General features: G+C 47.6%; 1 protein-coding gene across 2 annotated transcripts in view; it reads left to right on the top strand.

Annotated features, from left to right (window-relative positions):
* Dscaml1 (DS cell adhesion molecule like 1) overlaps nucleotides 1-24617 on the top strand; it is a 334350-nt gene that overhangs the window by 306985 nt on the left and 2748 nt on the right. For both annotated transcript variants that reach the window (XM_036192440.1, XM_036192441.1), the window contains 11 exons: nucleotides 6894-7033; nucleotides 15107-15260; nucleotides 16841-16958; nucleotides 17275-17438; nucleotides 17700-17798; nucleotides 18399-18587; nucleotides 19211-19498; nucleotides 20917-21072; nucleotides 23297-23327; nucleotides 23486-23604; nucleotides 23881-24033. In XM_036192440.1, coding sequence (XP_036048333.1) covers nucleotides 6894-7033; nucleotides 15107-15260; nucleotides 16841-16958; nucleotides 17275-17438; nucleotides 17700-17798; nucleotides 18399-18587; nucleotides 19211-19498; nucleotides 20917-21072; nucleotides 23297-23327; nucleotides 23486-23604; nucleotides 23881-24033 — 1611 coding nt within the window. The remainder of the gene's footprint in view (nucleotides 1-6893; nucleotides 7034-15106; nucleotides 15261-16840; nucleotides 16959-17274; nucleotides 17439-17699; nucleotides 17799-18398; nucleotides 18588-19210; nucleotides 19499-20916; nucleotides 21073-23296; nucleotides 23328-23485; nucleotides 23605-23880; nucleotides 24034-24617) is intronic.

A 24617-nucleotide genomic window follows, 5' to 3' on the forward strand; every position in this document is an offset into this window, starting at 1 on the left:
CCTTCCCAGATATTTTTCAGAGGTTCTAGAAGGGTCAGAGTTGTGAATGATGGAGAGGAATTTCATATACTCCCAGCACAGGGCCTGAACTGGCTCACAGCCTGCCTCGATCTCCCCCTCCCTTCAGCCCTGCTGCCAGCTCCCTCCTCAAAAGCTCTAAGCAGTTCAGTATGTACCAATCCTCCTGCAACACTTCCTGTCACTAACCCTGTCATGGCTTCCTAAGACAGCCCTAGGCAGAACCACCTGCTCTGGGGCAGAGGACAAACTGAACTCGTGCCCAGCCTGGGACCATGCAACACAGGCGTTTTCCTGGTCTTTGGAAATGAATCACTGAGGTCCTAAGCTTCCTGACTCTTGCTTCAGTCAAGGCCACAGCCATGAGCATCTTCGTGTATTTAACCCAGTGAGGCCCAAGAGGGAGCTCAGGGGCCATAGGCATCATCCTGCCTTCCCAAGAGCCTTCAGCTATCTACCCAAAGTCGCTTTCAGAGGCACACAGGAACACACACAATGGGATCCAGGCTTAGGGTGGGAGGCAGGGAATACAGTCCTCACCTTTGGGGGGCAGCTGCATGGTATGGAAAGGGTCTTGGCCAATTCTGCAGAGGAACTTGCCCAGCCCTGTTTTCATCTGGCAAGTCCCTCAAGCTTCTGTCCACTCTCAGTTTCTGTGTGACGAAGTGGGAACAACGGCACCTCATCAAACTAAAGAGGCAAGATAACTAGAAAGTCCTCTGTAGAAGCAGCCCTGGGTGATGACAAATTATAGCTGCATGACAGGTGGGAGACTCGGTTTCCCCACAGGAAAGCCCAAGGCCAGAAAGGGTATAACGTCAGGTGAAGTCTCATCCCAAACAGCAGTCGTGACTTAACACGTGTGTGGCATGCTGTCACACGTGACATATCCTCTTCCTAGCTTTCAGAGAGCTAGATAGTCTTTCCATTTTGCAGATGAGAACTCTGAGGCCTGAGTCCCAGAGCTGCTCTGTGAGTGCCACTCAGAAAATGGAGGGAAAATCCGGGCTACCCTCCTGCCTATTAGGAAATTGTTTGTGTAATAGAAAGTCTAACCAAAAGAGACAAAAGTGTTAACCACAGTGGTCATCACACGGACCAGGAGCCCCCAGTGAGACACTCTGGGCTGGTTTGATCAGTGGCTCCTCTCTACCACCTTCATCATGGCCCCCCCACCTCTCCCCCCCCAACCCCACCCCCGCCACCACCACCACTGCCACTGCCACCTTGGCCACCAAGATTTCAACATGGCCACCGCTCCCTGCTTCTCACCAGACCAGGCAGAAGAAATCGCTTCAAGTCACCATGCCTCTCTTGGTGTTAAAGGAACTTTTCCCAGAAGCCTGCTTACCAGATTTATTCTCACTTCCTATTGGCCAGAACAGGGTTACATTCCTCTCACTAAACCAGACATCAAAAGGGAATTATCATGGCCAAACTTCTTCTCAAAACTTAATATATCCTCCAATGTAGGTGACAAGAGTCGACCACTTCTAAAGTGTGGAAGAGCATGGGAACCTGAGCAAAAGGCAGGTCTGTTTGTAGGAGGCAGGGAGGAGTGTCAATCAACTCTGCTCACCATATCACAGCCACATATCTACCAGCCTGGCTCTGCCATGTGCAGTGGGACATTGTTCCAGTGTGTACTCATTTGATAGGAAAAGCAGACAGGCCCATGTTCTAAGCACAGCCCCTCTGTGGGACCATGGCCAAGTATCTTTAATCTGAAGGCATTAAGACCTCACCTGCCCACCACCCTCAAGAAAAGAAATTAAAACCCTTTCAAAATAACTAAAAGAAACAGAAAGAAATAAGGGGCTGAGGAGATAGCTCACTCTGAAAACTGCTTGCCATACAACATAAAGACTCAAGTTTGATCCCTACAACCTACACAGAAAGCCAGGTGTGGTAACATACTCCTGTAAGCCAGAGCTAAAGAGGTAAAGGCAGATGGATCCCTGGGACTAATTCAGCTAATTGGCAAGCTCCAGGTCCTAGTAAGAAACCCTATCTCAAAAACCAAGGTAATGCTTCCTAAGGAACACCCCCACCCAAGCTTGCCCACTGGCCTCCACATTCATGCACACATGTACTAGCACACATGAACATGCACAGACACAAAAGAAATAAGGGGCTGGAGTGATGGCTGAGCAGTTAAGAGCATTGGCTGCTCCTGTAGAAGACCTGGGTTCAGTTCCCAGCACCCACATGGCAGCTCACAACTGTCTGTTATTCCAGTTCCAGGGGATCCAATGATCTCTTCTGACACCTGAAGGCACCACACACACATGGTGTATATACATACACACAGGTAAAACATTCATTTAAAACAAAAAGTAAGTAAATAAAGTAGTTTTTTACAAAGAAGATTAAAGTGCAAACACAAAAGTCAAATTCACTTACCAAGTGGCGGAACTCAGTCTGTGTTTGATTTCAGGGTGTCCAGGTTGGACTCAGTTTTTGAAGTAGAAAGTCTTTTGTCCACTCCCCAATTCCCCCGTGGAAACCAAAGCCGAGCCAAGCTGCATGCTAGACTGTTTTTAAAGGCCTTTGGCTGAGGAAGGAACAGGACTAGAGCCATTCTGGGAAAAGAAGCCCTGTTGGGGGCAGGGAGGTGAGGACAGGGTGAGAAGCCTATGGGAAGCCTCTGTGCGAGGCAGCAGCCAATGGAGGGGGTGTGGACCAGGAGACTCACACCTACCTTCCCTGCTGAAGGTAGCTAGAAACCTAGTGATTTTTTTAAAATGCCTGCCTAGAGTTCATCATACTGTTGACGGGAGAGTGAATTACTGGGCCAGGACCCCAGGGAAAACAGGACCCAGGAGGAGCCTGATGTGAAGCAGTACTTTCCCTAAAGGACATTTTCTGAATCTTGAGACAGTGACCAAGACATTGAAGAGCACTAGAAGAACACACATTAGAGGTCAGGGCCAGCTGAGGAGTTGAAATCTGTCTGGTGAACCCCACTCTCCTTAAATCAAAACCTTGAAGTACAAACAACCCTTTGAGTCCAGGAGTAAACATGAGCCAAGTGCACACAGCTCAACTTGGAATTCCCTCAGGCCTATAATCTGGATTGAAGTGACCCCAAATTGTTAGTGTCCAGAATGTATCTTCTCTTTGCAGAGATGGTTATCACCTGAGTTTTCGCATTACTGGTACAGTTTAGCAAGTATTATGTCTGGTATACAATAAAAACTAATGGGACAGAATCAGCAAATAAACAAAAGGCATCAAGGAAAGTATACCAAGGAAACATATAATTTTCACAATTAAAATGACCAAACATGGACTTTATGATAATTATGCTTGGAAAGACTGAAAATTACAATGAAACTATCAAATGGAAAAAAATTTAAACTAATACCAAAATTAAAAACGTAGTCACTAGCTGGACGATGGTGGCTCATGCCTTTAATCCCAGTACTCAGGAGGCAGAGGCAGGTGGATCTCTGTCAGTTTGAGGCCAGCCTGGTCTACAGAGCGAGTTCCAGGGAAGCCAGGGCTGTTATACAGAGAAATCCTGTCTCAGAAAGAAAGAAAGAAAGAAAGAAAGAAAGAAAGAAAGAAAGAAAGAAAGAAAGAAAGGAGAGAGGATGGGAGGGAGGGAGGGAGGGAAGGAAGGAAAGAAGAAGGAAGGAAGGAAAGAAAAAAGAAAGAAAGACAAAAGAAACAATGCTTAAAAAAACTCAGCCACTGGGTTTAAAAGTACAATAGACACAGCTAAAGAGATAAACTTTGAATTGGAAGATAAGGCAAATGAAAATAACCAGATGAAGCAGAGAAAGGCTGCAACCCCAAAGACCATCAGAAAACACAGATGTTTACATTACAATTTAATTAGTTACAGTAGCAAAATTACAATTATAAAGTAGCAACAAAAATAATTTTATGGTTGGGGTCACCACAAGATGAGAAACTGTATTAAAGGGTCACAGCACCAGGAAGGTTGAGAACCATGGTCCTAGAAAGCAAAAGTGAACAAGAAAGGCACATAAAGAAATTATCTCTAATTATCTTTAAGCTTTAATATACATACATATCAATTAGGGGTCATGTTAAAATCCAGACTCTGGTTCAATAGATCGAAGGTAGAACCTGAGGCTTTCCAATGTCTAACATGTTCCCAACTGACTGAGTTGAACTATTCTGAGCATCAAGGATATAGAAATGCAGAAGACATCCCAGAAAAAAAAAGGAGAAAGAGAACTGAGTAGAAGATAATATTCTGAAAATGTCTTAAAGATGATAAGCACTATCAAGCCACAAGGTCAAGATGCCCTAACTCTGTAGATGGCAACATAAAGAAAATACACATCTAAGCACAGTATAATAAAGCAGGAAAAGGGGAGAGAGAAAGAATGAATCGTTTTTTTAAACACTATGACCAAAGGCAACTTTTCTTAAGGTTTATTTATTTATTATGTATAAAGCGTTCCACCTCCATGTATGCCTGCAGTCCACAAGAGGGAACCCAGCTCCCATTACAGGTGGTTGTGAGCCACCATGTGGTTGCTGGGAATTGAACTCAGGACCTCTGGAAGAACAGCCAGTGTGCTTAACCCCTGAGCCATCTATCCAGCCCCAAACAATTGAATTGAAGAAGCAACCAGAAGGAAGAAAATCTGAAAAGAGGCAATGATAAGATTGTCAGCCAACTTATCAGAAACGCTGGAAGCTGCAAAGACATTTAAAAACAAAAGTATTGGTTCTATGTAAGGAAATCACTAGGACCTGAGATGCTTCACATAGACTACGCCTCAAGATTAAAATGAAATGAAGACATGCTCATTGAGATGACTGGAGACAGGGCTCAACAGTTGGGAATACTTTTGCTCTAGCAGAGGACCCAAGTTTAGGTCTCAACACCCACATCATGGCTTACAACCATGTAACTCCAGTTCCAGAAGATCCTAAGCCCTCTTCTGACTTCTACAGGCAACAGGCATGCATGTAGTGCACATACACACAGGTGGTCAAAATACGCATGTACATGAAATGAAAGAAAGAAATCTAAAAAAAATAAATAAATAACAAAAATTTTAAAAGACATTTTTATTCAAACAATGGCTGAAAGAATTCATTACCAACATAACTGCCCTAGAGAAATATTCAAAGGTATTATTGTTTACCTTGAAGGAAAATGATCCCAGATGGAAGCTCGGTGATGCAGCTAGGAAAACGAAGCAATTAAATGGTGAACATATGGGTCCATCTAAATTAATACCGACTGTGTAAAGTGATCATAATGATGATGTATATACAGAACTAAAATACTCAACAATGACACACGAAATGGGAGACAGTGTGTGAAATCTCTGATGTCTTTGCATTGTCTGAGAAGCAAAGTACCAAGTGATATTGAACTTTGATAATTAAAAATCCACTTAGTGGTCAGGTGTGGTGCCCCATGCCTGTAAAACCTGTAAACTATTTGGGAGGCTAAAGGAGGAGGAACCTAAGTTTGAGGCCAGTGTGGGTTAAAGATGTGAGACCTTATCTTAAAAAAAAATCATATTGGAGTCTATTTAAATAACCACTGAAAATAATGCAACACTATGTAATTATCAAGGTAGTAGGAAATGCAATTTTCTTTTTTAAATGTATTTTATCTTATGTATATAAATATTTTGCCTGTGTGTATATATGTGTACCATGTACTTTCTGGTATCCACAGAGATCTGAAGAGGGCATTAGATCACCTGGAACTGGAGTTATGGATGGTTGTGGGCTACCATGTGGTGCTGGAAATTGAATCTTGGTCCTCTATAAGAGCAGCAAGTACTCTAAACCACTGAGCCATCTCTCCAGCCCAAGCAATGTAATTTTCAAAAAAAAACTTAATTAAATAGAAGTCACAAAAGCAAAGAAAATGAAAAACATAGAAAATGATACAAGCAGGAAGTATTTCTAGGAGAATAAGCTTAAACACAGATATACCAGCTATTGCATTAAAGATAAACTGAGTAAATTCTCCAATTAGAAGATAAAGCCTCTCAGACTGGCTAGTAACAAAACCCAAATTCATACTATATAGAAGACATCTAAAGTGTAAGGACGTATGAAAGGAGATGGAAAGATGGCTTACTGGGTAAAATGCTTGCCAAGCAACACTAAAGACTTAAGTATGAATCCCCACGACCCATGTAAAATAGTTCATCCACAATCCCAGAGCTCCTGTGGTGAGATAGGATGTAAGGACAGGAGAAGCCCCAGGAGTTGGTGGGCCTGCTATTCTGGCATAGGCAGTGTTGAAGAAAACAAGACAAAGTCCCTTTGTCAAACAAGGTGAAAGAGATGGGGAGTGTGCCTGAGACAGGAGACTATCATTCTCCCAGGCAGGGCCCTAGGCTTCCAGTTATTCTGGACAAGCAGAGAGGAGTCTATATGAGCCTCTAGAGTGGAAACAACCTCATCAATACACAAGACAATACCCTGGTACCACAGCCAAAAGCAGTTTGCAGTCCCATCCTAGAGGGACTCACAGGCCTAAAAGCAAGGTGACCAGTGTCAGTGGGTGGAGTCCTAGGCACAAGCCTGTCATTAGTGAGGGCCTGGGGTACAAGGGTTAAGGTCAAAGGAAACAGATGCATTCTTCCTGTGTTCCGTTTCTCTCTGTTCTCCCTATGTCTGGCCTGGCCAAACACTCAAGAAGCTGGCCCCTTTGCCAGCCTCTATCTCAGAGCCTGTCACATCCCCTCATGATCGTCCTGCCCTCTTGCCTGTAGGCCATGCTGGGCCCTCCTCCTCTAGCCCTCAGCTCCCAGGTCCCCTCTAAGGAGCTCTCCCAGACTCACCCTCTCGCCCCCTCTACCACTGTTTTCCAAGCCTGAACCTTCTCTTCTCGAGACTGACCAGGCCTTCTCGCTGCTCAGTTCCAGGTCCCCCTGCTGGCATCAAAGCCGTTCCTTCATCAGCCAGCAGTGTGGTCGTGTCCTGGCTGCCCCCAACCAAGCCCAATGGGGTGATCCGCAAGTACACCATCTTCTGTTCCAGCCCTGGGTCCGGCCAGCCGGTAAGTGCTGAGGGAGTCAGGGAGCAGATCTTTTAGGGATGGTGCATCAGTCAGCTTTCAGGTCAAACTGTGGAGCTTTTCCTATCTATGCTTCCCTGTGAATCATAGTTCAGAATGAGTGCTGGACAAAATGGCTCACTGGGTAAAGACACCTACTGTTAAACTCAGGGACCTGAGTCTAAGCCCTGGGACTAACACATTAGAAGATAATCTACTTGACACTACACACACACACACACACACACACACACACACACACACCACGCACGCACGCACGCACGCATGTGCACGCGCCATGACATATATACACCTCTCCCAAATAAATAAATACATTTAATAAAAAGGGGTTTTTTTTTTCAAGTATGGGTGCTGTTTACCACAAAAATGGCTGAAACCTTGCATGCTATCATCCATCATGGGCCAGACATCTACTGAAGAGGCATCTACTGAAGAAGCTTCAAGCATGTCACAGCTTTGGAGACCCTCTTGAGACATGTGGGTCACAGTCAAGCAGACAGGAGAGGAGAGAGAGAGAGAGAGGAGAGAGAGAGAGAGAGAGAGAGAGAGAGAGAGAGAGAGAGAGAGAGAGAGAGAGCATCATACAGCTTTGCTCTTCTGGCCCACTGACCCCAGGCACTCCCGGGGACTGGCTGGCCTGTAGACTCTAGGAATGCCTGGCCTTTCATCAGGGTCCTCCATGTTTGAAGGCACTGCTGGGGCCCTACTGCAGATGACTGCCACAGTGTGGAGCTAGGCATGGTGGGAACAGGATGGGAGTAAGGGCATCTCTGACAGGACCTGGATTTCAGTGGGCACAAGAGCCTACTGGTCTGTGGGCTTTCTGAACTATGCTTCTGGAGTGGGCACCAAAGGCCCTCACTAAGGAGGCCAGGAGTCTCTTCTCAGAGAGGAAGCTCATGGACACTGCCACATGCAACATAATGCCTGTAACATACCCATATGGAGACACTTGGAGCAGAGCACAGGACATTCGGGCACTCCTAGAGACCTTCCCATGCTTCTGCAATGCCTTCTTCCCCTCTGTTCTCCCAACTCAACAGCTTGGATAAATGCTGCTTCTCTCAGCCCTCAGTGTAGGTCAAGTCCTGCTTTTTATCTGGCTCCTGTTGCTCAGCACTGCTTTGGGTCTGTGGTTTTCAGCTGTGCTATGGTATGTGGGTAGAGATCCTTCCTTCTCACCCACTGCTTTGGCTTTAGAGTACACATGTATTCCCGAGTTCCCGCGTTGTTCTGTCTGCTGACATCTTAGGTGGAGGCTTGGGGTGTGTCTTCTCTTGGAGCTCATCACACGGCGCTACTGGGCGGGCACTTTTTGTACAGTGGGTGTCTGGGAGAGGAGTTGCTGGGACATGGCCTGCAGATGCTACCTGAGAACACTATGCTCCTGCTGGTGTTATGCCAGGTGTGCACGTATGCTTCTTGACACTACACACACACACACACACACACACACACACACACACACACACACCAGGTGCACACTCTAGTTGCTCCACATTAGCATAGACCCTTGGGATTGACCAATCAATGCTTTCAGCATATCTAATGCCCACCTCTCTCCCTCCCCCCTCTCTCTCCCCTCTGTCGCCTCCCTCCTCTCTCAGTTCTCACAGTACCAAACTGTTCACCATCCTTTTTATAACACTCCTTTGCCTCTATTGAGTTCTACTGGAGCCTATTTCTCCATCACCCAAAGACCGCAGGAGCAGTGTCTTTTCATCTCTGGATCCCCATCTGTGGAGCATTGATCAAGGGTATTGGAGTCACCGATACATGTTTGATGATTGAATATCAAACAGCCTGACCACCGTAAAGCCTTAGACATGTGGCATGTCCCCTTTCAGCTGATGGAAGAAAGTAGCCACACTCTAGCTCGGCCTTTACAGTCATTTCCTCTTCTGATAATGAACTCTTTCAAAGAGGCCAGTCTGTGGAGGCCTCCTGATTAACTCAGGCTTCAGGAGTGGCCAATGACTGGTTGGGGTTCTCTTCCAGGCCTCAGCACAGAGTTTATGGTCCCTATCCCCTCTCCTACTATTGAGGACACTGGGACTGTGGTAGTCAGCTTTCTGACTACCTGAGATAATCGACTTATAAAGAGGAGAGGTTTGTTTTGGCTCTCAGCTTCCAAGGTTTCAGTCATGGTCAGGTGACCCCACAGCCTTTATACCTATAGTTAGGCACTCATCCTGGCAGGGAGTAAGCATGTGATAGAGAAAGGTGCTGTCTTAGTTAGGGTTTTTATTACTGGGAAGAGACACCATGACCATGGCAACTTTTATAAGGAAAACATTTAATTGGGGTGGCCCATTTACAATTTCAAAGGTTAAGTACATTATTATCATGGCAGGGAGCATGGTGGCATGCAGGTAGACATGGTACTGGAGAAGCAGCTGAGAGTCCTACATCTTGCAGGCAACAGGATGTCAACTGCTTCACTGGGTAGTGTTCTAAGCATAGGAAACCTCAAAGCCCTCTGCCAGTGACATGCTTCTTCCAACAAGGCTATACCCACTCCAACAAAGCCACACCTCCTGAAAGTACCACTCCCTATGAGATCATGGAAGCCAATTACATTCAAACTGCCATGAGTACTCATGGCTGGGAGGCAAAGGAGAGATACTCATGCCAGTCTACATAGCAAGACCTGTCTCAAAGATGAGAGAGACAGAAAGGACATGCTCCCAATGACTTAAATCCCTCCTACTGGGTCCCACCTCTTAAAAGTTCCACAGCCTTCCAAAAGTACCACAGGCTAGACACCAAGCATTTAACACATAAGATATTCAAGATCTCAAATGTAGCAGAGATCCTTGTTCCAGGCTTTTTGTGTCCTGAGAATGTAAGAACCCCCTTTCTTAGGGGAGACTTCCATGAGGGTATATTACACAAGGTCTACAAAAGGTGATGAGAATGTCAGCTGAAGCCCATGAGGAGACTGGGGAGGGAGGGGAGATATGCTGAGCTCAGTGAGGTCCCTGGGGAAAGTCACAATGGGTAGTACTATCACTCTGCACACTACAGTCCACACTCCAAGTGACTATGTTACCACTCACGTACAAGAAGAGTTCTGGTCAGGGTGCTAGGGATGAGAGCAAGCTCACATGCAGAAACATGTGAGACTATGAAATCACAGTGTGAGTGTGGGCTTAGAAGCAGATGACCATAAGATTGGGTGTAGTCATACTCACTGGTGTGTGCCTTTGAACACATGCACACAGATGCATGCCTCACAGCGAACGGCTAGGAGCATCCAAAGCTGCCTCAAACGGGGTGAAACTTTACCAAATACTTCCATATGGTGGCTGGATTTCTCTTTTTACAAAAATAATAGCCAGGGCCTAGGAGGCAGTTTAGTGAGTTTAGTGAGTTTAGTTTACTTGCCACCAAGTCTAATAAACTGAGTTTGATCCCCAGAAAACAAGGGTAGAGAGAACTGACTTCTACAAGTTGTCCCCTGACCTCTACATGTGCACACATGCATTTGCACACTAAATGGATAAATTCATAAAATAAATAAGCAAATAACAGGGCTAGAGAGATGGCACAGTGGGTTAAAGGGCTTGCCATGAGAGCCGGGCAACCTGAAACAGATTACCAGAAGCCAGAGTGAAGGAGAACAATCTCCTAAAAACTGTCCTCTACCGCCATACACACAGCATGGCGTGGCACACATGTTCATGCACAAATAAATAAATAAGTGCTATAAGAAACTCCACAAAGTGCAGAAAAAGATATCAAAGAAAACACGGTACTGTGCTTGCTCCCTAAACATGAGCACAGATGGTGTTTTAATAATGCCCCTCCAGCTTCTTGGAGAGGGTTTTGAGACAGGGTCTCATATAGCCTAGGCTGGCCTCAAACTCTCTATGTAGCCCAGGAAGACTTTGGACTTCTGGCCTCCCTGCCTCCACCCCTCAAGTGCTAAGACAGCAGGCTTATTCCACAACAGTAAACCTTGCCTTCCAGCCTTTGATCTGCACATATATTATGGGATTGGTGTGGGTTTTTTTTTACATAATACTAAAATTAAATTTTACATGTTATATAATCTTTTCCATATAATTTGTTAGAGTTCTTTTCTTTATTCTTTTGTGGTGATTTTGGCATTTTTTCTCTCAGCCTTTTTTCTGCAGGGGAGGGCAGGGATGAGAAGAATTCATGTATCCCAGGCTCTAAGAATTTTAAACTTTTGGTGTCACCATGCCCTTAATTCCAGCACTCGGGAGGCAGAGGCAGGTGGGTCTCTGAGTTCAAGGCCAGCCTGGTCTACAGAGGGAGTTCCAGGACAGCCAGGGATACACAGAGAAACCCTGTCTCATGGGAGAAAATAACAAAAACAAAAACTTTTGATCTCTTTACCTCCCAAGTGCTGGGATGACATGCATCTCTCTCTCTCTCTCTCTCTCTCTCTCTCTCTCTCTCTCTCTCTCTCTCTCTCACACACACACACACACACACACACACACACACACACACACACACAGAGAGAGAGAGAGAGAGAGAGAGAGAGTTTACATGATGCTAGGGGTTGAACCCCAAGGCTTTGTGCACACTATGTAATCTACCAAATGAGCTAAGCTTTGTCTCCAGCCTACCAAATGTTCAAACACAATCTTGAGTGGTCATTTTGCATGGCCTGTTTCACAAGGCCTCCCTCCTGCCTATAAGTATTGCTCCACCTTCACCCTTATAAATGATATTTCTATGAACTTTCACCATGAAGCATTCAGGGGCATATGTCATTTCCGGGTCACAGAGGCTCTCCATTCATGCTTACAAATTGCTTTCCAGCAGCATGAAGGCACATGCACATGCCACAGAGCACCCAGGTTCCTGAATCTATACCTTTCAGATTTGCCGTGGGGTTTGTTTTCATTTTCGCCACTTGGATTTTATTTTTAATAGTTGTCTTAGGTTAAATTTTCTTTCTTTGATTACTTATCAGGTTGTTTATTTGCAAATGCTTATTGGTCATCTTTTTCTTTGAGTCACTTTCAATTCATGTCTTGTGCTCATTCTTGATATTTGGGTTGCTTGCACTTTTCTTATTAATTTGTGAGTGCTCTTTCCATATTAAGGACAATAACCACATTCTATTGTATAAATTACAAATAGCCACCAATTCATTCATGCCTTTTGAATTTGTTTTGATGTATGATAATATTTCTTTTTAGAAAATTTGAATTTATCAGTCATTTCCACTTTTTTGCCTCTGTGATTAGAAAGACATTGTTTGCCTATTGGGGTTTTTCCCTGTCATAGTTTTCTTCTCTTTTTTTCTATAATTTCTTATCCATCGAATCTTATTTAGGAGATACAACAGTATGGCTTTAAAATAATTTCAAGGGATTTGTAGGGAGTCCAAATTAAAAGGAAGGTACTAGAATCTTGGTGAGATGCTGATATGTCTCTGGATATGGAGGTTCAATATCTGTAGTCCTAGCTCAGAGGAGCTGAGGTAGGAAGTTCACCATCAATTTGAGACCTACTTTGGCTATATCATGGTTCCAGGTCTGTCTGTGCTATAGAGTGAAACCCTATCTCTAAAAACAAAAGTGAGGGCTTGGGGGGATGGCTCAGGGATAAAATACCTCTTGCTGTTCACAAAAGAAACATGAGCTTGCTGGGCTGCGGTGGCGCATGCCTTTAATCCCATCACTCAGGAGGCAGAGCCAAGCAGATCTCTGTGAGTTCGAGGCCAGCCTGGACTACAGAGCAAGGTCCAGGACAGGCACCAAAGCTACACAGAGAAACCCTGTCTTGAAAAAGAAAGAGAGAGAGAGAGAGAGAGAGAGAGAGAGACAGAGAGAGAGAGAGAAGGAGGAGGAGGAGGAGGAGGAGGAGGAGGAGGGAGGGAGGAAGAAAGGAAAAAAGAAAGAAAGAAAGAAAGAAAGAAAGAAAGAAAGAAAGAAAGAAAGAAAGAAAGAAAGAAAGAAAGAAAGAAAGAAAGAAAGAAAGAGGAGCTTGATTCCCAGCACCCACCTAGAAAGTCAGCCATCATGGCGAGTGTCTACAATTTCAGCACCACAGAGGTGGAGGCAGGCAGATCCCTGGGTTCCAGAACAAGCCAGCCTGGCTAATGGTGAAGCGCAAGTCCCAGTGACAGACCTGCTCAGAAAAGAAACAAAACACAAGCAAAAGAAGAAGAAGAAATGTGAATATCTCCTGAGAAAAAAATACCCAAATATTGGCTTCTGACTTCCACACATACTCACATACTCCCACACAAATGCACAGATACACAGACATGCAGGTGCACATACTCAAACATGCACAAAAAAACCCACAAAAGATCTTCAAGGGAAAGACAAACTCTCCTGCCCTGCATAAACACAAATATATTCCCAAGTACACACTGACACACAAGCACCCAACATCTATACACACACACACATGCATATGTGCACACAAACACACATGTACACACACACACACACACACACACACACACACACACACACACGCACGCACACGCATGCACATACGCACCTCTACACCCACAGAAAACAAGCCCAGGGAACTGCATTCTGATTTTCAAACAATCGTACACTCTTTGCCTAAGGGTGACTCGCAGCCCAGAGTAGGTAAGGTTGTATGATTCCTAGTCTGCAAAAAGAACTAAGTTCCGGGGGGTAGGGAGGGACGCTCTGGCCACATGGGTTACATGCCTGGCAAGGACAGCAAGCATTGAAGCCATCACACCATCCTACAGTCATGTACTGGCATGAACTGCACCAGTCCCCAGATGCCCCATCGTAAAAGGACTCAGAGTGTCTCTGCACCTGTGCCCTGTCCCCAGCAGGAACTGTGTTCAGAGTTAGACATGGCATCACAACCACCCCCAGGAAGACCGGAGGGACACTGCCAAGAGATCTGTACACATCATGAGGGTGCACAAACCTTCTCCCAACATTTCCCTTCAGAGGATCTGAGTCCCAAAAAGGAGGTTCCTTTTCTCCTGTCACAAGTCATTGGGCCCCTCCACTCTCCCACTGGCCATGGAGAATGTCCTCGGTGACATCCATCTCTCAGCACACGTGAGCATCTGCACAGCCATGTGCAAGAGAGCCTGTGTGCAAGATCTCACGACTGCAGAGATAACTAATTACCAGCTCCCTCTGGCCTCAGGGCCCCCATCTGTTCCAGGGACTGTTCCCCCTCCTTGGACTTGCGCCCTGATCTCAGAGGGGCTGTGAGTGCCATCCTCTCCCCCATTCCCTGCGGCTGGCCAAAAACATAAAATAAAATGAAAGTCAGCCCCATCCGGCCGATGCCAGGGAAGAGGCTGCCAGGAGGTCTACAAACTAGCGCTTATCAAAAGCGCCTTCTCAAATTCATTTCAATATCTGAGCCTCTGGTTTCCAAGGCAACATAATCTTTTCATCAAAGCAACTGGTAAAACCACTGGGATCTGATATTGTTTTGTTGGCAACTTGTCAAAACTGTCATTTGGTTAAAAAAAAATGTTATAGATTTATGTAACCTACAAATATATATGGTGATCTATACCACTAATAATCGTTAATAAAGTGCTGCCCAGAAAAACTCTCCCTGCTGCCTCTCTACCCCTTCCTGGGGAGGAGAGAGTGTAATTAGGTGTCAGGGCTGGGAGGTAGCTGAGCAGGGGACAGGCTGTGGGGCTGACTGCAGCCGTAACAAGGCAGAGGCAGTCATTGGGCTTCTCCACAGAGCCTCTCTTTGCACGTGGTTTTCCTAGGACCCTGAGTCCCTCATGCTCCTTTCTCTGACTGCTCCCCCCATTGTTCACTCAAAACACCCATACCTGTTGGCCGGTAGCCACAGGTGCTACAGCATACAGAACTCAGACAGGTAAACCGAGGTTGGCCCAGAAATACTGCGGGACTGGCACCATCAGCTCCCAGTGCTGAACCCAGCACAGATGTTGTCCACTGCCATTCTCAGGCTGGGAAAGAGCATGCTGGACAGAGTCCTGGCTCCGGGCCCAAGGGCGCCGAGGACAATGGCAGGCTGGGGGCCAAGGCCTGGCTTCTGTTTCATACAGTGTGTGGCTTTGCCTCCGCCCCACAGGCTCCCAGCGAGTACGAGACGAGCCCTGAACAACTCTTCTACAGAATCGCCCACCTGAACCGGGGACAGCAGTACCTGCTGTGGGTGGCTGCGGTCACCTCTGCAGGCCGGGGGAACAGCAGCGAGAAGGTCACCATCGAGCCTGCTGGCAAGGGTGAGAACCCTGGGCCTGGGACAGGGGCTAGGAGAAATTTCCAGACGCTCGTTGGCAGAATTCTGGTTCTTCCCAAACAGGGGCTGTGTCCCCCTTCCTGCTACCTGTGACTGTGCTGCGGAAGAGCTGGCCACAGGTCTCCCTTCTGCATCCACCAAAAGAACAGGCCTCTGCTGCCCCCTGACTCTGGAGAAGTTGTACAACAGGCTACAACGGGGCCTGCTCTCACAGAGACACCTTGGCTAGGATGCAAACTCTCCCCCGTCTGGAGAGAATCTTCTTCATCCCCAACCCAAAGCAGAACCTTGGTCTTAGTACTCAGCTCCTGGAAGAGGGGCTTCTTGGAGTACAAGGTACACTGGGCCTTTGGGACTCCAGAGAGAGCCTCCTGCTGCAACCGGAAACATCAAGCAGAAGGTTCTCTCTGACAGTGCTCTTCTATGTACCAGCAAGCTCTGGACTAGAACAAGACCTTCCCAGGGCAGGCTTCACCCATCCCTAATCTGGACATGGAGGATGGTCTGTAGGCACTCCCATACTTTTAAAAGAATGACAGCTTTGAAGCCCCAACCCAAAACCCAGGATCAGCCACACAACAGAACTGTGGGCTGTTCTCTGCCTTGGCCCAAGGACAGATTAACTAGCACCGGAGAGCTTCAAGTCTCTGACCTCCTGGGTCCTGCCTCCTGCCCCATCCCCTCCCCTGACAACCCCAAGCTCACCTGACTCTCCAGGCTGGGCTCCCAGGACCGGCCTGCCTTGGCCTAGCCCCATTCCCTGGGATGGGAGAAACCCCCCGTTGGCCACAAAGGGAAAGCCAGCAAGCATCCAACTGAGGATCTGTGGTAAGCCAGGGGCTCACACCTGCAGCCATCAGGCTCTATCAGCCTTCTGTCCAGCTGTGTGGCCCGGCCATCCAAGACAGCTGAGATGTGCTGTGCTCTCCCTTGGAGCTCTGACTCAGAGCTCCTGCACACAGCTGTTTCAGCCTCCTCACCTCCCTGCCTCCTTCCCAGGGTACCACCAACTCTGTCTCCAGATTTCACCTTCTTCAGAAGGGAAGGAGCTTAGAGCCTGCCATCTTCCCAGGACAAGATCCTAGGACCTGAGCCCTTGGCATAAGCCTGACCCCATCCCAGTGGACATCACATACAGCACACTCCTATACATACACAGCCATCGCATGAAGTACAACAGTTGAACACTACTGCACCTCCACCACACTTGATAAACTCTCAGAAGTACATGCCTACACACATGCATGCACAGCCTCTCCTACCCAACTTGCCCTTCTCCTGTGTGCCTTGCCCCTTCGAGAACACCATCACAACCTAGATGGCCCAGAATCCTGGGAGGCTTCATCACCCACCATCTCCTCCAGAACCAGCAGACCCCAGGTCCCGTCAGTTCTGGTCCTGAGCCCTGGCACACTGGCCCCATTTTGTCACAGGAACACCTCCACCAGTTTATCCAAAAAGCTTCCCTGACTTGCATTATAAATGTGGGAAGCCCTGTGAAAGGGGCTAGTGAAATGTAAAGGGTAAAAAGCACGGGGGCCCTTATGCTCTCCTTTCTTATAGCCCCAGCAAAGATCATCTCATTTGGAGGCACTGTAACAACACCCTGGATGAAAGACGTCCGGCTGCCTTGCAATTCAGTGGGAGATCCAGCCCCAGCTGTGAAGTGGACAAAGGACAGGTATTAGCCCTGGAGGAGTGGTATGTCTCCTGAGAAACGGAAAGCTGTTTGGTCATCTCTGCCCCATGGCAGTCCTACAGGGCATATGACACTATGCATATGAGTTTACCTTTCCCCCGCCCCGCCCCCAGTCAATAACCTTCCTGGGTGGGTAAAGAGACAGGGGCTCAATGGAAATCCTTGGGAAGCGCTGAACAAGAACCCAAGATCCCCTACCAGCCTCCTGCTGCCTCTCTTCTGTTTGGCCCCACACTGGGTGAGGGCCCCAGCACTAGGGAGCGTGTGCCAATACCCATGCCACCCCTTTGTTTGGCAGTGAAGACTCAGCAATCCCTGTGTCCTTGGATGGACACCGGCTCATCCATACCAACGGCACCCTGCTGCTTCGTGCTGTGAAGGCTGAGGACTCGGGCTACTACACCTGTACAGCCACCAACACTGGCGGCTTTGATACCATCATCGTCAACCTTCTGGTGCAAGGTGAGACTCGGCAAGGCAGATGGTTTAAGTGGCAACAGGGACAGGAATGCCATCCTGCTAAAGAGACTGAAGGACCAAGAAAGGCAACCCTGGGTGCTGGGGAGGCAGACCTTGGGAGAACCAAGATGGGAAAGGAAGAGGTGGCTGGAGGGATGAAAAGGGATGTGGAAGGGCCGGGACCTTCCTGTTATGACCCTCTGTACCTCCATCATTGCCACGGGATTAACCTTTGCCGATGAGAACTGGTAGCTTTTTTCACAGTTCCCCCGGACCAGCCCCGCCTCACCGTCTCCAAAACATCTGCCTCTTCCATCACTCTGACCTGGATTCCAGGGGACAATGGGGGCAGCTCCATCAGAGGTAAGGAGGGGTCTGGATCAGAAGGAGAGGGAATTCTGGAGTCCCAGGGCAAGGGAAGGGCTTCACCTATTTCTCATACTTGGTCCCATAATCCCCAGGAAAAATCTGGAGGGCGATTCAGAACAGGAGGTATTCAGGTACATGGACAGTACTCCCATCCCCTCCATCTGGGAACGGAGCACATCTGAAGTCCTTTCCTCACCGGACCTAGGTTTCCCAGTCTTTCCAAGCAGACAAACACGACATCAGTGCCCCTCAAACAAGATTATGTGTGACTCAGCAGAGATCTTTTAGAATGCAGCTCAGGATTCAATCTTCTGAGGTGGGGCTAAGAGGGTACTTCCAGAAAGCTCTTCCCAAATGGGGACACTGCTGGTCACACTCCCTGCCCCTCATAGGACAGTTAGGGTCTTAGGCCTCTCAGCTCTCTAAATCTAATGCTAGAGCTATGGAGAGACCCAGACTCAGCCAGCACTGGGCAGGAGGCCTCCAGCTTTGCATCTCATTTGCATATGCACATGACCTCTGCTGGAGTCAAGGCTGGGTTTCTGCTGCCCCGCCCTCCTCTGCTTTGCCCACTCAAGCCAACCTCTCCCGCAGGCTTTGTGCTGCAGTACTCAGTGGATAACAGTGAGGAGTGGAAGGATGTGTTCATCAGCTCCAGCGAGCGCTCCTTCAAGCTAGACAGTCTCAAGTGTGGCACGTGGTACAAGGTGAAGCTGGCAGCCAAGAACAGTGTGGGCTCTGGGCGCATCAGCGAGATCATCGAGGCCAAGACCCACGGGCGGGGTAAGGCCGGGTCAGGGGGTGGTGATGAAGAGCAGGGCCCAGGAGGGAAGTGGGTGGGATGGTGAGCCCACAGCAGTGGGCAGAGGATGGCTGTCATGGAGAAAGAAACAAGTGTGTAGGGGGCTAGAGAGAGGACACTCAGCCTTGTTCCCGTCACTAGAGCATCTCAGTACACTGGGTGGGGGTGGGGGACAGTGTAGGTAGCATGCAGGATCACCTAGTTCAATCCCAAGCACCACATAAACTGTAATTCCAGCACTTGGAGGTAGAAGCAAGAGAATCAGAAAATTCAAGGTCATCTTTGTCTACATAGAGAATCAGAGGCCAACCTGGGCTACCTGAGATTTTGTCATAATTAATTAATTGGTTGGTTAGTTGGTTGACTGATTGATTAAAAGGTCCTACTTCCTTACCTGGAGGGTCAGAGGGTTGGCACTCTTCCTTCCTCCCACCTCCCACCCTCACTATTGGGACCCCACTCTAGGGCCTCTCCTCTCACCTCTCCACTCCGGGGGTACCCCTGTTGCAGTCCCAGCTGCCCCCAGGAAAAGCCCTCCCAGACAGATGAAGGGTCTCTTCTTTCTAGGGCTCTCTAACCCCTCTTTCTCCTTCTGGTCTCCCAGAACCTTCCTTCAGCAAAGACCAACACCTCTTCACCCACATCAACTCCACCCACGCTCGGCTTAACCTGCAGGGCTGGAACAATGGGGGCTGCCCTATCACAGCCATTGTCCTGGAGTACCGGCCCAAGGGGACCTGGGCCTGGCAGGGCGTCCGGGCCAACAGCTCCACAGAGGTGTTTCTGACAGAACTTCGAGAGGCCACGTGGTATGAACTCCGCATGAGGGCTTGCAACAGCGCTGGCTGTGGCAACGAGACGGCCCAGTTTGCCACCCTGGACTACGACGGCAGTGAGTTGGAAAGGGTGGGATGGGGCAGCACCAGGGCTTCTAAAGAGATGGGCAAAGAGAAACAGATGGGCATATACCCAAGGGTAGAAGGCTAAGGAGCGAGCAGAGAGGCCAGCAGATTGGTAGCAGGTGGGTAAGTGGGCACATCTACTGGTGGCCAGTCCTGACAGGCAGACGAAAGTCTTTGAAGACGCAGTTCCTGTTGTCCATTGCTTCAGGGAGATGGAGAGAGAGAGGTAAGCCAAGAGAGAACTGAGACCCTGCCCTCTGAGGACTCTGCTAGCATTGGCCTGATCTCGGTACCAAGTACCAAGAGCCTGGTGGCTCCACCCAGTGAAGATTCTCTTGTTCTGATAAAGTCCTGAGAGAGTTGATTGGCTACCACCTTTTAGCTACACCATCTTGAATATGGCCCCTCCCCCAAGAAAAAAGGCACATCAGTTCTTAACTGTCTTGAAGGGGCATGCACATGTGCACGTACGTTGGGAACCAAACCCAGGGCTTTGCTCTAACTAAGGGGGAAAAAAATCACTCCTTTTTCTCCTTCTATTGTTCTAACTAATCATGTGACCCTAAGCTAACTACAAGGAAGTCTGGGAAACGTAGACAAAAGCATGAATATTTAGTGAACACCTAACTGGTATCTACCTCATAGGGATGCTTTACACACACACTCAGGCACGCACGCATTGGAGAAAAAGAAAGCTGAGCTCCTAGGGACCAATTGTCATGGGCTAAATTAAGTCCATCTACATACTAAGGAAACGGAACAAAAACAGTCTTCAGGAGATAGGCCCCAACAAGAAAGTCTTCATGTGGGAGATGACTCTTAAGCGCAACTTGGAAAACAGGCAAGGATCAAGGATCAGAGTTTTGCAGAGGGTTATATGGGTAGAGTATATCATCACTTTCCTGTGGGCACCCAGGGACAGGAAATGTTGCTTGTGGTGGAAGTAACAGAGACAGAATGAGGTGGTGGGGGTTATTCCCCATCTGGAGAAGGGATCGCAGGATCCACCCCCACTCTATGACTTCTCCTGATCTCCTTGCTTTGTTCCTCCAATGCCCAGCTAGATGTGGGATGGATATATCCCTTCAACACCTGTGGATGCCCTAGGATTACTCACTAAACCTGGCCAGGCAGGGAAATAATCCTGAGAGAGGGTCAGGAAAATTCTAGAACAGAACCAGAAAAATTCTAGAACAGAAAGTCATTAATACAACAATAAAAGCTAAGTAACTACTCATGGCTGTCCTGATAAGACCAGAATTTAGGGAAGCAGAGAGGAGACAACAGCTCTGGAGTGGGAGATGGGGGATCAGAGATCAAGCACACCAGACTCCATCAGTAGGTTTCCTCACACGCGGGCCTCTGCCAGCACATAGCATCCCCTGATTCTCTTCTCTGCCCTTCTCAGGTACCATTCCACCTATCAAGTCTGCTCAGGGGGAAGGGGATGACGTGAAGAAGCTGTTCACCATCGGCTGCCCGGTCATCCTGGCTACACTGGGGGCGGCACTGCTTTTTGTCGTACGCAAGAAGAGGAAGGAGAAACGTCTGAAGCGGCTCCGAGGTGAGGGGCCTTTCTGCCAGCTTTCAGGGATTGAGGGTGGTGACTCCGATCCACACTGCCACCGTTCAGTGGGCCACAGAACAACCTGGGCAAGAGACCAGAGCCTGTATCCCCTAAAAGGAAGACCTGCTACTCAAACCTTTTTAACTCTCCTTAGTCATTCACAGTTTTCTCCTTTTATGGCCCCAGGATTTTGCACCTACACCAACAAGGGCTGACATTTATACAGGTCCACACTGGTAAAGCCATATTGGTTATTAACATATGCACATAGTTCCATATCATTGGCAAACACATCTCTCTAGAACTCTGTTCAATTCCTGGCCAGGAAGTTTCCATGCAGTGTCAAATGTGAAATATTTTGAATATTGTCTCCTTTCAACACTTAACACCACAGTCTGGCATAAATGAAACTCATGTTTCTTGATTGTCCCAGGGCCTGGTACATTATCTAGCACCTACTGGTTACTTCATATGTTTGCTCACTCCCTTGAAAAACATTGGAGTGTGTTGCAGAGTGGATACTGTTGAAGGGTAGAGATGCAGAAGTAAAGAAGGGGCAAGCTATATACTTACAGAGTTCACTATTTAAAGTGAGAAGCCAGAGGACAAGAGTAGCAGAATTACTAACCTCTCCATGGTATTCAGGACCAAAGGGGACAGAGAACAGATCATTCAGTGAATAGCTGGGTAAATGAGTGCTTAGATAACTGGATAAATGATTGAATGTTTAAATGGATGATTGACTATATGGTTGATAGAAAGATGTATAAATATAAGAATAGGCAGATAAATGGTTTGATGATGGTTTGGATACATAAATGGTTGATTGGTCAGTGGGTTGGAGAATGGGTATTTTGACAGATCAAAAGTAACCATTTGATGCATGATACAGCCATCCATATAGTTGGATAAAAAAAAAATACCTGGATGGTGGGATAATTATATAAATGGTTGAATGGGTTACATGGTAGTATGGCTAGTTGCATGTATAAATGGAAAGATGATTGGATGTTGAATGCACTGTTGCAGAGATGAGTCAGTAGTTGGAGTGTTGTTTAGGTAGACAATTAAATAGTTAGATGGGCCAGGCAGTGGTGGCTTCTGTAACATGCACGTACTCTGGGGTTTCATTCTCAGCACTGCATAAACTAGGCATGCTAGTATACACCAGTAAACCTAGCACTTGGGTGGTTAGGGCAGGGGGATCAGAAATTTAAGATTATCCTCAACTACAAAGGGAGTTCAAGTTTGAAGACAGCCTAGAATTCATGAGTGTCTCAAAAAAAAAAAAAATAGTTGGATGCACTGGTAGTTGGATCAGTGGATGGATGGGTGGGTAAATGGGTAGATGGATGAATATTTTGATGGCTGGGTGGACAGTTAGGTAGATGGATGATTGAATGCAGGCATACCACTATTTCCACTGGGACAGCTTCTGGCCTCTAATACATTAGCTAGACACTTTGGTTCCCCTTTCCTCCAGTATCATCACCTAAGAGATTCAAGACCCCTTTGAGATACAGTAGCGTGGACTCTCAAATCCATTCATGGACTCTGGGGCACAGATGCCTTCGGGTAGCAGTCTCAACCTGTGGATCATAACCCCTTTTGGGGTCACATATAGGATAGCCTGCATACCATATATTTACATTACAATTCACAACATTAGCAAAATTACAGTTACGAAGTAGCAATGAAATAATTTTATGATTGGGGTCACCACAGCATGAGGAACTGTATTAAAGGGTCACAGCATCAGGAAGGTTGAGAACCACTGCCCTAGAGGAAGAAGTCTTTTGGCTGGTGTGAGAGTTTAGTCACCTAGGGCTTTCACTGACCACCTCTGCCTCCTCCAACACTCTCCCCTTTTCCCAATAAACAGCTGAGGATCCTTTACTAATGTCTGTTTCCAGCATGCCATGGCATCTTCTAAATTACAGCTGGTTCATGAACAGAGCACTGGTTCAGTAGACAGAGCACTGAAGATGCCTCCTCTCCTTTAGGAAGAGCTCTCTATTGGATGGGGGCAAATCAAAGAAAAGGGAGCCAGATCTAAGCCAACACCAAACTGGGAACAATAAAACTTATTGTTGCTGTCTTGTGGGTCTTTATCTTGCTCCTCCCACTCCTTAGACCATTGCCACTTTAGAGAGTGTCCCCATTTCAGTCCTCCTGCCCAAACTCCATTCTCACCTGGCTACCTCTCTCTACTGTTTTGCAGATGCAAAGAGTTTGGCAGAAATGCTGATAAGGTAGGTGTCACTTAGCTGCTTTCTCTTTGCTCCCCTCTCCCTGAGCCCCCATCCCCATCCCCCTGTTCCCTTATATTGGAGCCACCCAAAGAGGTCTCTAAGGTCCCTTTGGTCCGAAAAGTCCCTTACCCCAACCTCAACCTTTCCTTCTTCCACAGCAAGAACAATCGAAGCTTTGACACTCCTGTGAAAGGGCCGCCCCAGGGTCCACGGCTCCACATCGACATCCCCAGGGTGCAGCTGCTCATTGAGGACAAGGAGGGCATCAAGCAGCTGGGTGAGTGCTCTGTTCTAGGTGTGCTTCCCCCATGGAGCACAACCCCTGGAGCACAACCCCTGGAACACAACTGCAACCCCATGGCCATGCCCAGGGTTCTTGCTGCCACCCCGCCCACTCAGCAGCCCTGGAACCCACTGCAGCTCTTCTCAAGGGCCAACTGTCCTCTTCTTCCAATGGAGAGAGTGGCTGGCCCCTCTGGATCTGGCATTCAGCATTGCATAAAGACAAAGAAAAACTTGAGGAGGACTTCAGGTGACTTCTTTCTCCCTCTAGGAGATGACAAGGCCACCATCCCTGTAACAGATGCTGAGTTCAGCCAAGCCGTCAACCCACAGAGCTTCTGTACCGGTGTCTCTTTGCACCATCCAGCCCTCATCCAGAGCACAGGACCCCTCATCGACATGTCCGACATCCGGCCAGGAACCAGTATGCATTCATCGTGAAGAGACGGTCCTATGGGAGTTGGGATAGGAGTGTAGGGGGTCACTGAGCATGGGATAGAGTTGATTTTTAAAAAGAAAAGAAAAAGAAGGCTGGGGAGCTGGCTCAGCCAATAAGGTGCCTCTGCAAGAGCCTGAGGATTTGGTTTGGATCCCCATCTCCCACATAAAAAGCCAGGAACAGAGATACACATCTGTAGTGCCAGCTCTGGGGATGCAGAAGCAAGTACATCCCTAGACCTCACTACCCAGCCAACCTAGTCAAATTGGTAAGCTCCAGTTTTAGCAAGGGACCCTATCTCAAAAGACCAGGCAGGTGGATGACAACAGACATCAATCTCTGGCTTCTATACACGAACACACACATGAACACATACGCACCCACACATTTTTAGAGAAAGAGCATACCATGGAATGGGGCAAAAGAGTAGACAAAGCTCTGGAGTTAAGAGTCCGGAGGCCTTGACTGCAGACATCCTAGGTATAAATGACCTTGGGCATTGCTAACCTTGTCTCTCTGGGTCTCAGTTTCCTTACTTAGATATTTGGGGCAAGGGTTGGGTCTTCATG

The sequence above is a fragment of the Onychomys torridus genome, chromosome 7 (assembly GCF_903995425.1).
Source record: "Onychomys torridus chromosome 7, mOncTor1.1, whole genome shotgun sequence".
NCBI lineage: Eukaryota > Metazoa > Chordata > Mammalia > Rodentia > Cricetidae > Onychomys > Onychomys torridus.